The sequence below is a fragment of the Microcaecilia unicolor genome, chromosome 1 (assembly GCF_901765095.1).
Source record: "Microcaecilia unicolor chromosome 1, aMicUni1.1, whole genome shotgun sequence".
Lineage (NCBI taxonomy): Eukaryota > Metazoa > Chordata > Amphibia > Gymnophiona > Siphonopidae > Microcaecilia > Microcaecilia unicolor.
Genome location: NC_044031.1, coordinates 534,810,794 through 534,823,661, shown reverse-complemented (window position 1 = coordinate 534,823,661; position 12,868 = coordinate 534,810,794). Strand labels below are relative to the sequence as shown.

Sequence of the window (12,868 nt, the reverse complement as noted above, 5' to 3'; positions counted from 1 at the left end):
TTTTTTTAACAACCAGTCTCTTTCATTATATTTAGCCCTCTTATATGCATTTTTAAAACATTTGTCTTTATATCCTCGTTCTTTCAAATCCATAGTTAATTTCTTAATTGTGTTTTAAAATCTTTGTTACCGAATATTCTTTTATAGCGTAAAAATTGGGAATATGGTAAAGATTCTTTACAGTAATCAGGATGGCAACTTGTAGAATGTAGGAATGTATTTCTATTCGATGGCTTCTGATGTACTTTAGTAATGAATCCATCCGATGTTTGATTTATGTCAACGTCCAAAAATGAAATATGTTCAAATGAATAATTGAAAGTAAATTGAATCTTCTTGTTACATGAATGTAACCATTTAACAAATGATTTTACATCTGAAATTTCACCAGTCCACAGTAGAAAAACATCGTCAATAAAGTGATGTCATGATGAAATGGGGCAGTTCCAGAAACTGAAGAGTAGCAAATCTCCTGGACCGGATGGTATTCATCCCAGAGTACTGATAGAACTGAAAAATGAGCTTGCAGAGCTATTGTTTGAAATATGTAATTTATCCTTAAAATCGAGTGTGGTACCGGAAGACTGGAGGGTGGCCAATGTAACGCCGATTTTTAAAAAAGGTTCCAGAGGAGATCAGGAAAATTATATCGCTTACAAAAATATTTAAAAGAACCAGCCCAAGAACTGAACCTTGTGGCACACCACTGGTAACATCCTTTTGCCTTCCACTCAACCAGTTCTTAACCCAATCAGTCACTTTAGGGCCATTCCGAGGGCACTCAGTTTATTTATTAGTCGTCTATTCGGAACCATGTCAAAGGTTTTGCTAAACTCTAAATACACCACATCTAATGTTCACCTTCAATCCAGCTCTCTGATCACCCAGTCAGATTAATCAGATTTGTCTGACAAGACCTGCTTTTAGTGAAACCGTGTTGCCTACGGTCCTGTAATCCATTGGATTCCAAAAACTTTACTATTCTCTGTTCTAAAAGCTTTTCCATTAATTTACTTACCACAGAAGTCAAAAAGAGGCCTGATATGCTTTGAATGGTGAAATGTAAAGCCAAGGGCAAATTTGTATTGTAGTTCCCAGAGCTGCGCAGATGGGCAAGTTAGTTGAATCCTCAGTACACAATTTTGAATCTGGTCTGCAGTAACAGTCCCTGCCAAATCAGCTGTTCAACTGGTCGCCAGTTTACTGTAGTGCAGATATTCAGTAGTATCCTGAAGATAATGGTGATGGTAACGGAGTGGCACTTCATTCTGCGATCCCAGGGTGAGCGCTGTATCTAAGGTATCTTGGACATCCTCACTGAGGTTAATTTAACCCAGTCTAGACACGTAATGAGCAAAGTTGCTTATCAGTGAAGTGATCAGTAGATGGCAAGTTAAAGTTACGCCATAGGTCCTCAAAAGGTTTGTTTGCCATCCTACGTCAAAAGCTGTGTTAAATATTGTATTCCCAACGTGCACCATTGGGCAAACACAGGAGAGTTAGATCCAGGTAAGACGTTCAGGTTGTGAAAGATAGCTCCAGTACCTAATCCTCTCCGCAATAACTCCTACACCCAGCTTTCTCCAGTGATGACCTACCTCCAAGGCATAACCCCTACCCCCATGGTACACTCTTACCCCCCCCCCCCCCCCCCCAGCTGGCTACAGTGACTTTTACTCTCATGGGATGCCAGTGATCCCTACCCCCACGGTACATCTCGTTTGCTTCAAATGCACCTGCCCCCCTACACTTTCTACACCTCAGTCTGCTGCTGTCCTTCCTACCCAGATCGTAGTGGCAAGAAGAGATGAATGGCTGCACATTGGGCTGCATCCTCCTCCTCTGTTGTCCTAGGCCCAACTTTCATTTGAACTACTGTGCTGTATGGAGGCCATGTGTTTTAAATAAACATTCAGACCTAGGGTGGTAGAGGAGGAGGACACAGCCTGATGCGCAGCCGTTTACCCTTCTTGCTGCCACAATTTCTGCAGGGGTGGGACCAGGAAAGACACTGATGCTGGCACAGAATTCTGCACTGCAAATGTGAAATTGTGCACAAATATTGATGGCCATGGCACTCTTGTAGAAGTCCAGATAGTTGTTTTTGAAAATTCAGGTAAGTTTTCTTCCTTAGCAACCCTAGGGCAATTTAATTGATAAATGATTGTTAAATCTACACTAAATATTTAGCTGTTAAATTATAGAGGTATTGTGCTCGATTGTATATCGAGATCAGAATGTTTTTATGCCTGGGAGAATGACTTTGGATAGCAGTAGATTTCAACATTTTGGGGTTGACCAGTTCTTCTCCACTTCCCAAACCACCAGGTGAATGGGCAACTGACATCTGTTTGTTTCGGCAGAGAGTACCTGCATTGGAGGGGGGCAGAAGCTCTTTATTTGTTACGTGGGGCAGTTTCCTATTCATTTAGATATAAATCTGGGAATTCGGTTTAAGTCAGTTTGTTTATTTGCCTGTGACACATTTTATAACTTCATCAACAACTGGCATTGATATTATCAGTCTTGTGAGACGTTGCTATTGCCATACTTTAGATGGACACCATTAAACCTTGCAGAGGGACACTTATTTTGATGTAGATATATCAAATGTATCATAGCAGTACCATAGCAGGTAAGTTTATTTTTTATGTTATTTTGCACATCTTTGATGTTTCACTCTAATTTGTTTCACACTTGGAGATTTTTTATATAAGATGTATTTATGAATTTTACATGTCTTCATTTTATGAGAGAGAAATCACATGATTATATGAATTAAAGGTGTAGATCTCTTTCTTTGCTAACTATAGCTTACTGTGTCATACGCAGCTTAGTATATCTTTAAAAAATTTGTTCAAACACTGTTTTTTTTTTCTTTTCTATTTTTTCATGTGAAAGCTTTTAAAAATAAGCCTATATTATCAGTGGTTTCTCCAGCGGTAATACTTATGAGAGGTTCTTCTTTTTGTTTGACATATATTTCCAGAATCTTCATTTTCTGCCCCTTTGTTAATTTTGTTATGTCTTTTAATTTGAAAAGGGATGTTTATTGTTCACTAATTAAATCATAATGGAAACATCTGTTCTTTTCCAGACTCGGGCAGCTGCAGTCCCTACTTTAACAATAAAAGATTTGTCAAAGTATGGCACATTTGTTAATGAAGAGAAACTGCAAGCTAATTCTCCAAAATCTTTAAATTCAGGAGACCGGATCACTTTTGGAGTCTTCAATAGCAAATTTAGGTAAGTAGTGATTGGTTCAGGTTCATTTTTTAGTCATGCAAGTATCCTTCTGCTTAGTTTAGGCTTCCAGCTCAATCTTTATCCCTTCTGAATAGACTGTGATTCTGTGGGGCAATCTGAGGCTATGTATGTCTCAGTATGTCCAGGGTAATAATCACACCCGACCCCCCGGCACCTAAATTCAATATCTCTACCTCATATGAGATAATATAGAGAGTCTCATTCAGAGCTTCTGGAAAAATATAGAGGGGCATTTTTGAAAGTTCATCCGAGTCAGAACATCTCAAACAGATGTCCATCTCGCATGTATTTTTGAACAGAATACAGCCTGTTTGAAAATACTTGAAATGTCCATGTGCGGCAAATTTCCATGCATGAGTATTCATTTTACAAACTGAAACGTCCAAATTTTGAACGAGAGAAAACAAAGGACATGGTAATCTGTATAGCAGCATTCTTAGAAAATGGCCACAGAGACATCCGTGAAGAGTGGATGGGCAGCCTAGTGCTAAGTGCAGTGGACTGTAAACAAAGGGACCCAGGTTCAAATCTCACTTTAACTGTTTTTGTAATTGTGAGCCCTTCAGGAACAGAAAAATACCTACTCTACCTAAATGTACACCACTTCAATAGCCTTCAGGCATGCAGGTGTCTTTCATATTTAGATACAGTAGGTTTTTTCTGTTTATGAAGGGCTCACAATTTAAAGAAAAAAAAAAGAGTTGAAATGGGATTTGAATTTGGGTCCTTTGGCTTACAGTCCACTGCACTAACCACTAGGCTACTTCTCAGACCTGCTTCCTGCTCTCTTAAGAATACCCATAATATCTGAAGCTGTCATAGAGCCTGGTATCCCCTTCCAATTTCACTTTGAGGGGAGAGGGAGGGGGACAGCAACCACTGGGAGATTAAGGAGGTGCTATGTCTTAATTCCTCCAGTGGACAGCTGCTCAATCAGAGCACCTTTCTGTAACCTGAATGTTTCTGAAACAGGTCTAAATAAGGACGTACTTCTTTTTAGACATGGATGTTTCTTCCCCTTCGGTAATTGCTGTTGGACATCCAGATTTCAGGCCCTCCCTTGTCACGCCCAGAACATGCCCTCTTGCTATTTGAAAATACTGCAGTGTTGGATGTTGCTACTCTGCCTTTGCAAAATCGGGATTTGGATGCTGCAAGCACATGGACATCTATTTTGGGCTTTTGAGACGTCCATATACTTCAAAAATGAGCGTCATAATGGTTTATTTATCATAACATAATATACAGCATGGAGCAAACACAGAGAAATAGTTCAATGACAAATCCTATTGCTGATAATTATATCCTAGATATAAAAAAAATCCCCCCAAACAATTATTCTCTAATAAAATATAATCAGTACCAGCTGATTTGACTCAGCACTTCACAGAATAATGACTTCAGCCATCTGTCTCCCCTGACAGCTGGGTTTTACTGAGAGAAGGCCTGATGACCTGCTAGTGAGTGCTCCACAGTCAGGAACATCTTCCACTCCAAGGCAGTCTGGAGTGTCTCCTCCAGATACAAAGGAATAAGTAGAGGAGTTGATAAACATGGAAGCACAATGCCAAGTGAGGTCTTTAACTACAGGCAGACTACCACTCAACAACTCATATGTTCTGGGCAATAGCCTATAGAAATATGCAGATTGTAGGGGGCCAAGATTGCAAAGGTAACTTGTCTCTTAAAGCACAATGCTTAAAGTAGGCAGTAAGCAGGAGTAATTTCAGTCTCTTCTCTGTCTAGTTAGTAAGTTAAGCATCCAAGCTGTTCAGGTGGACTCTGTAAATAATCATTGTAATTGGTGGTATGTGATTCCCTGGAAGCTGACAGATCCAGTCAGACAAGTGTTTTCTACATGGTATTGTGTGTCTGATGTAACCATGACAAAGGCCATTCTGAATAAAATGTGTTTTAACCGGTAGCTCTGCACTGATAATGGCTTATGGTAGGCCGGATTGAACCAGTACACAGTAGAGAATAAACACAGCAGCACATATTCTTTATTACCTTTGCCTCACAAGCTAAGGCTGCAACATTAAATCTACACAGGCTGGCTAACAGGCCAGCAGTCAGAAATCCATGTGGGTAGCTCAGTTTTGTTTAATGATGCACATGAAAAATTGGAGTCAGACTATACTCCACAGTTGTATAATATTTTATTTACAGTACTAACAAAGCACTGAAAAGGAGGAGGAAGAAGATAGAAATGTATGATGATCTCAAGAAAAAACTAAACAGTTTATATTTTTAAGTCCTGTACGTCTGTATTTATTGAAAAGACGAAGTGGAAGAAGGCTCTTCTGGTCTTTGCTAATATCTTAATTACAAGTATTTAGAAATATGTTTAGCACACCTTTTTTTTTTTTTTCTTCTTTCACCTACTGTGTGTCTTGAGCATTTTAGTCCTCTGGTTTGGTCTGAAATGATGTCAAGGATTTGACATTACTGTATGCATTAGCCAGCCACTTGTACAATGGCACAAACTCCTTTCGTTAAAGGGCCTTAGGTCTACAGTAGCATCAGCTCTGGGTGGCCTGCGAACTGAAACTGAATCTTCAGCATGGTCACAGGATCACACGCCTGAGTCAAAGTTCTACTGCTTCTTATACAGGTAGTGGGGATTCGGGAAAGTCATTCTTTAGCAATCTGTATGTCTCACATGTCTATATGAAAAGGAAAACAGCCAAGGTTTTCAACATAACTCTTTTGGGGCATTGTTCTACAGAGTTTTTGCGGATGTTTTGTTTGCATATTTTTACAGTGGATTATGTCCTTCTTGTTTTCTGGAAAAAAACATATATCGCTTTCAGAACGAAGAGGACAGACTGACTTGCAGGCTTGTTGAACTTGTTTATATTACTTGAGCTAAAATTTAAATGGGCCCGTTTGCAGGTTCAGAATCTTTGTTATATCTTCCATTTTTCCTTGAATTCTTGTTACAAATATGACCTGTATGTTTCTCAGTTAGAACTGGCCTACCTATTGCCTTTGAAAGAAAAGCAGAGGGTCCAATATGGAGTAATTTTTTATTCATTCTTTCTTATAGAAGAAAAGTAGCCTTACAAGTTCTTTGTACCTTCTGTCTGTTGCCCACCTACCTCCAATACTTTTTAAATCATTCAATTTCCTGTCAAAGATAGAGCACTCCACATTGACACTCAGAATCCCAAATTCTTTTACCACCTTAGTTTTGTTCATTTGAAATGTCAAGGAGGTTAATGAATCTTGTAATGTCATGATGCATTGGTTTCCAGTATGTAGCTTCCCATTATTCCAGAACCTGTGGGATAGTTGTGTCCATCACCCTGCAGGTGGAGATAGAAAACTGAAAAGTGAGCTGAGACATATCTCCCTTGGCATCCAGTCCAGCTCCTCAGTATTTTGTATCTCCAGCAGGTTGATGGACAATAGTAAATGATGGTAGATAAAGATCTGAACGGTCCAACAGTCACACTCATTATCAAATCATGATTAAACCAGCAATGAATGTGATATAAATTACTTGATTATTGTCTCTCTTTGGCATTTCTTGGATATAGACCATTGAGATCCGCCCGGCCTTGTCCTTAGTTTCCATTTACTGAAGTTGTTGTCTAAGCTCGCTCTAGCCTATTAAAATCCATCTTATCAATTGCGGGACACAGGCCATAAAAATCTGCCTGGCACTGTTCTCGCATTCCAAATTACTGGAGTTTCGGTCGAAGCCCTCTTCAGCCCATCCTAATCGGACTGTCAGCTGAAGCAGGAGCAGTGTTTTGCTCCTGGTCTAGTAGGTCAACTTGTGCCCAGTTGTGCTTTTCGGGTGGCTTGAGTCTGCAGTGTCCTATCTGGAGGTCTTCAGATCCCTGTCTCTGGTGCCCTGCAAATTTACTTCTTCCCTCCCTTCACCTCTCTCCTGTTTCCTGTGGAGGTCTACTTTTCCAACACAACACGAATAAAAAAAATAAATAAAAAGGAAAGAGGTTTGCTGGAAAGTGTGGGATAGTCCTAAGCCTTTCTCATTTGTGGTAAATGTGCTGCAAGACTTGACTGTGAGCTTGGGGGAAGCAGCTGTCAGTGGTCACTCAGATTAAAGTATGACTCGGAACAGTTTGGAGGGCTGTAAGTTCTACTTGGTGCAGGGGAGTAATCCAGACTCACCACTTGGGGCCCATTGTGCTGTGCTTGTGACAGAGTGAATGGCAACTTCAGTGGAGGCAGTTAAGCGGTGTTCCAGCTGTGGAACCTGCCAGCTGGCATTGCAGTCCATGCAAGCCAGGAATCCTGCAAGACGTGGAGGAAACGGTCAGCGACAGCACAACTTTGGATTCAGCAAAGCATCCTAATATGCCGGGGTCTTCAGGCTGTCTGGCAGGACCTGTGCACAGTTTGATGCAGAGTGTGTGGGAACGGGCACCACTTTGTTGGGGCTGACGGCAATGAGGAGCAGCCTCTGTCTGATCAAGTGCAGAGCACAGCTGCCATTTTAGCCTCGGGACCTGGCAGAGCATTCAGCTGCATCAGGATCTTTATTTTCTTCTTACTTTATATTGCTCTTACACTAACCCTATTTACTGAAGCAGGAACAGTCAGAGTTGATTCAGAGTGCTTCAGTTTCTTGCGCCGCTGCCCCTCTGGCTCCTAAGCGATCTCATTTAAGGAGTGGGCAGATGAGACTATCTCTGCTTCTCACTCCTTAACTGATGCTTCATGACATATTACTGGTTATGGCCTGCAGTATGTCTTTGGCTGTCATGACATGTCGGCATTGGGCAGCAGCTACAGTGTCAAAGTCATGTCTAGTTAAACTGCCCTTTCAGAGCATAATATCTATACTCTCCTTTTTTTCACTTTTCCTCCTATTTTTTTTTTTTTTATTAAACTGCTATTCATATAACTTTCATTAAAGTGCATATCAATTTCATCTGTATATTTGTTGAGATTGTGTAGTCACTCAATTCAAACTTGAACTACTATAACATTATCCAATTTTTATCCAGTTACATGTCTTATTGTTCTACATTATTGATACATTTATAAGAACTGTGTATTATCATATAGTTTCTCTTATGGAATGGAAGTTATAAAACATTGTTATTTTGTATTGTGTTTTGATGTTTGTTACCCTTAAAATCTATTAAAAAGTTACTTCAAATCAGAAGTCCCACTTTCAGGCACGCCAGTCTTTCTTTCGTGTGAACATAAAGTCCTCCTCTCAGTCAGCTAGAGCACCCAGTGCCTTCAGTGCTTCGCAATGATGTGGGGATGGTCCACTCTTCTCTTCCTCCAGTGGGAGGACATCTTCAGTTTTGAAAGGAGTCATGTCAGATTAGTGGGTTCTGGATATTCTTATAGAAGGTTACAAGTTGGAGTTCTCCCACCCGGTCACTCCTCTCTTGTTGAAATCTCTTTGTCGAAAAGGAACCAGGGCGGTTGAGGTTCAGGCAGCTGTAGATGCCTTGCTGGTGCTCCAGGCCGTTGTTCCAGTTCTCTAGGCTGAACAGGAACAAGGCAGGTACTCTGTCTCCTTCATTGTACCAGTGAAGGAAGGCACCTTTCATCTGGTCATAGATTTGAAAGGTTTATACCACTGCTTCCAAGTTCCCTTCTTTTGCATGGAGACACTAAGAACAGTCATAGCTCGTTTCAAGTGGAAGAATTTCTCACCTCCCTTAGTCTCAAGGAGGTGTACTTTCATATGCCCATATGGATGATGCATCAGACATTTCTACGTTTTGCAGTGCTGGGCCTTCAATTGTAGTTCAGGGCTTTGCCCTTCGGTCTCGCTATGGCTACAAGAACATCTACCAAGGTTGTGGTGGGGGTGATGTCTTTCCTTTAGCACTAGGGAATCAGAGTTCACCCATATCTTGATGACTGGCACATTTGTGCATCATCTTATTTGGACAGTGTGGAAGCGACAAAGTTGTCCACCTTCTACAGTTGTTGGGTTGGATGATCAATTTCAAGAAGAGCAGACTAACTCCATCACAAACATTAGAGTATCTGGGTGTTCTATTTGACACAGCTTGGGAGAGGATCTTCCTCACGGAGTTCAGGAGATCGAAGCTGGTTCAACAGACATGGAGAAACTAAGAGAGGAAAGGGAAATGGGACTTGATATACCGCCTTTCTGAAGTTTTTGCAACTACATTCAAAGCGGTTTACATATATTCAGGTACTTATTTTGTACCAGGGGCAATGGAGGGCTAAATGACTTGCCCAGAGTCACAAGGAGCTGCAGTGGGAATCAAACTCAGTTCCCCAGGATCAAAGTCCACTGCACTAACCACTAGGCTAATCCTCAATGTCACTGGTGTTCTGTGGTAGCGTATTGCGTAGGTTTACAAGAGCAGTCCTAGCCTCAGTTCAAGCAGGCAAGCAGGAGAATTTCTCATCGCCCTCAGTCTCAAGGAGGCGTAGTTGAATTTTCCCATATGGTCAGCACATCAGAGGTTTCTACATTTAGCAGGGATCTCTTCTCAGCTGCTAGTCTCCGGTGTCACAGAAGTACGACCTTTGTCTTCCTTGAATGCTGGTTATCAGATGGAGTATACAGTGATGGTTGTTGCCCAGGAAGTTGACCGTCGGGGCTCCCTTAGCCAATAACACAATGGGAGGTAGTAACAACTGATGCCAGCAAGTTGGGTTGGGAAACCCATTACAATTTCCATCTGGCACAGGGCACCTGGATGGATCAGTAGCCTTGGTGGTTGATAAATCGCTTGGAGCTCAGGGCAGTGTGGAATGCCTTATGCAACTTTGCTCCCTTTCTAATGGGGGCTCCCGGTCTGAGTTTTTTCTCCCACAATAAATGGGAGGAGTGGCCTAGTGGTTAGGGTGGTGGACTTTGGTCCTGGGGAGCTGAGGAACTGAGTTCGATTCCCACTTCAGGCACAGGCAGCTCCTTGTGACTCTGGGCAAGTTACTTAACCCTCCATTGCCCCATGTAAGCCGCATTGAGCCTGCCATGAGTGGGAAAGCGCGGGGTACAAATGTAACAAAACAAACAATGAGACTGCAGTGGCTTATATCAACAAGCAAGGCGGGACCCGCAGTTGTCAGATCGCAGTGGAGGCGGCCTCCCTTGTGAGTTGGGTGGAGAAAAATTTCTGCTTTGTTTTCAGTGCACATCACAGGTCCTTGAATTTATTTATTTATTTGTAGCATTTGTATCCCACATTTTCCCACCAATTTGCAGGCTCAATGTGGCTTACATTGCCGTAGTGGTGATTGCCATTTCTGGTTAGCAGAGTTACAATGGTATTGCATTAAGGTGCATACATACATGGTAAAGAAGATTACATCAATTATAGAGGACTCTTTTTCGACATAAGGATGAAAGTGTTATTGCATTAAGGTGCATACAAACATGGTAAAGAAGAATACGTTATGTTATTGTCTATAGGTTCCTGAGTAATAGATTGGATTGTATCGTATGTTAGGTCATCAATTATAGAGAAATCATTTTCGTCATAGGATTAGAGTGGTAGTGTTTGTTCATTAATATCAGTGAGGTAGGTCATTCAGGTGATAAAAGTGCAGTTTTGTCTAGTTCATGATCAGTTTTATTATTTAGTAATTAGGATGGTTGTTTGTGGTATGCCTTTTTGAACAGGTCAGTTTTCAGTAGTCTTCGGAAGATAGTTAGGTCTTGTGTTGTTTTTATGGCCTTCGGTAGTGCATTCCATAGTTGCGTGCAAATATAGGAGAAGCTGGTTGCGTATGTAGATTTATATTTTAGTCCTTTACAGCTGGGGTAGTGGAGATTGAGGAATGTGCATGCTGATCTTTTTGCGTTCCTGTTAGGTAGGTCTATAAGGTCTGACATATAGGTCGGGGCTTCCCCGTGTATAATTTTGTGGACCAGGGTGCAAACTTTGAACGCAATTCGTTCTTTTAATGGGAGCCAGTGTAGTTTTTCTCTTAGGGGTCTGGCGCTTTTGTATTTCGCTTTCCCAAATATGAGTCTGGCTGCTGTGTTTTGAGCGGTTTGGAGCTTCTTAATGATTTGTTCTTTGCATCCGGCATAAATGGCATTACAGTAGTCTAGATGGCTTAGCACCATTGATTGTACCAGGCTGCGGAATATTTCCCTTGGGAAGAAAGGTTTGATCCTTTTAAGTTTCCACATTGAGTGGAACATTTTCTTTGCTGTATTTTTCGCATGGTCTTCAAGTGTGAGATTTCGGTCAATTGTGACTCCCAGAATTTTCAGACTGTCAGAAACCGGGAGGGTGTAATCTGGGGTGTTTATGGTGTTGTGTTTGTGTTATATTGTGAGGATAGGATGAGACACTGTGTCTTTTCTGCGTTTAGCTTTAGTTGGAATGCGTCTGCCCCTGAATTCATTATTTGGAGGCTGTGTTTGATTTCATTTGTGATTTTGGTTAGATCGTGTGGAGGCAGTCTTTCTCATCATGCACTCCTTGCACCCAGGAGAATGGGAACTATCCAGCCAGGGGTTTCACCTGATAGGTGACCGATAGGGTTCTCTGCTTCTGGACTTGATGGTGACAGAAAGGAATAGCAAAGTGCCCATGTTTTTCAGCTGTTGGAAAGAACTTGGCTTCATGGAGATTGATGCCTTACTGCATCCCTGGCTGGAGACAGATCTACTGTATATCTTCATTCCATGACCCATGGTAGACCATGTGTTGAAATGGATTGGCAGCAGATGCCATAGTATATGACGAGGATCCTCTTCTCCTTTCACAGGTAAATGACCTACTGAAGTAAGGTCTGGCGCTCATGGAGGATCCGTGTCTGTTTGGTTTTACGGCTTGGCCATTGAAATGGCTCGATTGAGATGAAAAGGTTATTCTGATTTGGTCATTGCTACCTTGCTTCAGGCTCGGAAATACTCTATATCCATGGCGTATGTGAGGGTGTGGAGGACGTCTGAGGTCTGATGTTCTGAATGCAGACTATTTCTCTTCTTTGTTCAGATCACGCACATCCTAGCATTTCTCCAGGCAGGTCTTTTGGAAGGATTGGCGTTGGGTTCTCTGAAAGTTCAGGTTGTGGCTTTGACCTGTTTCAGGGGCCGACTACAAAATATCTCTCTTGTGGTTCACCTGGATGTTATTTGATTCTTGCAGAGAGTGGACCTCTTGCAGCCTCCCTTTTGTATGCCATATCAAGAGCAGAACCTTAATTTAGTCCTTCGGGCTGTTTAGAAACCTCTTTTTGAGCCACTCTGGAAGGCCTCCTTGAATATCTTAAGCTAAAGACAGCATTTTTGGTGGCGGTTGCATCGGCATGTAGGCTTTCAGAGCTTCAGGTTCTTTCTTGTTGGGATCCCTTTGCTTTTTGGAGGTGGGGGTCTCCCTGTGCACGGTTCCTTCCTTTCTTCCGAAAGTGGTATTAGCATTTCATCTCAACCAATCTGTGGAGCTTCTGTCCTTTCGCAGAGGGGGTGAAGAGGCTCAGTATTTTTCCTTTAAGCTTCTTGATCTGCACTGAGTCCTCATTAGATATTTGGAATTCACAAACAAGTTTTGCAAATGAGACAGACTGTTTATCTGTTTTAGTAAACAGAGGCTTGACCTCATGGCTTCAAAGCCCACATTTGCTAGAGAGCTGAATAAGACTATTGCATCAGCTTATTTGTTTGTAC

The 12,868-nt window shown here is 41.6% G+C and overlaps 1 protein-coding gene across 1 annotated transcript in view; it reads left to right on the top strand.

Moving 5' to 3' along the window:
- Nucleotides 1-12,868, top strand: part of NBN (nibrin) — a 136,527-nt gene that overhangs the window by 14,913 nt on the left and 108,746 nt on the right. The window contains 1 exon segment of the mRNA XM_030216354.1: nt 3,098-3,246. Coding sequence (XP_030072214.1) covers nt 3,098-3,246 — 149 coding nt within the window.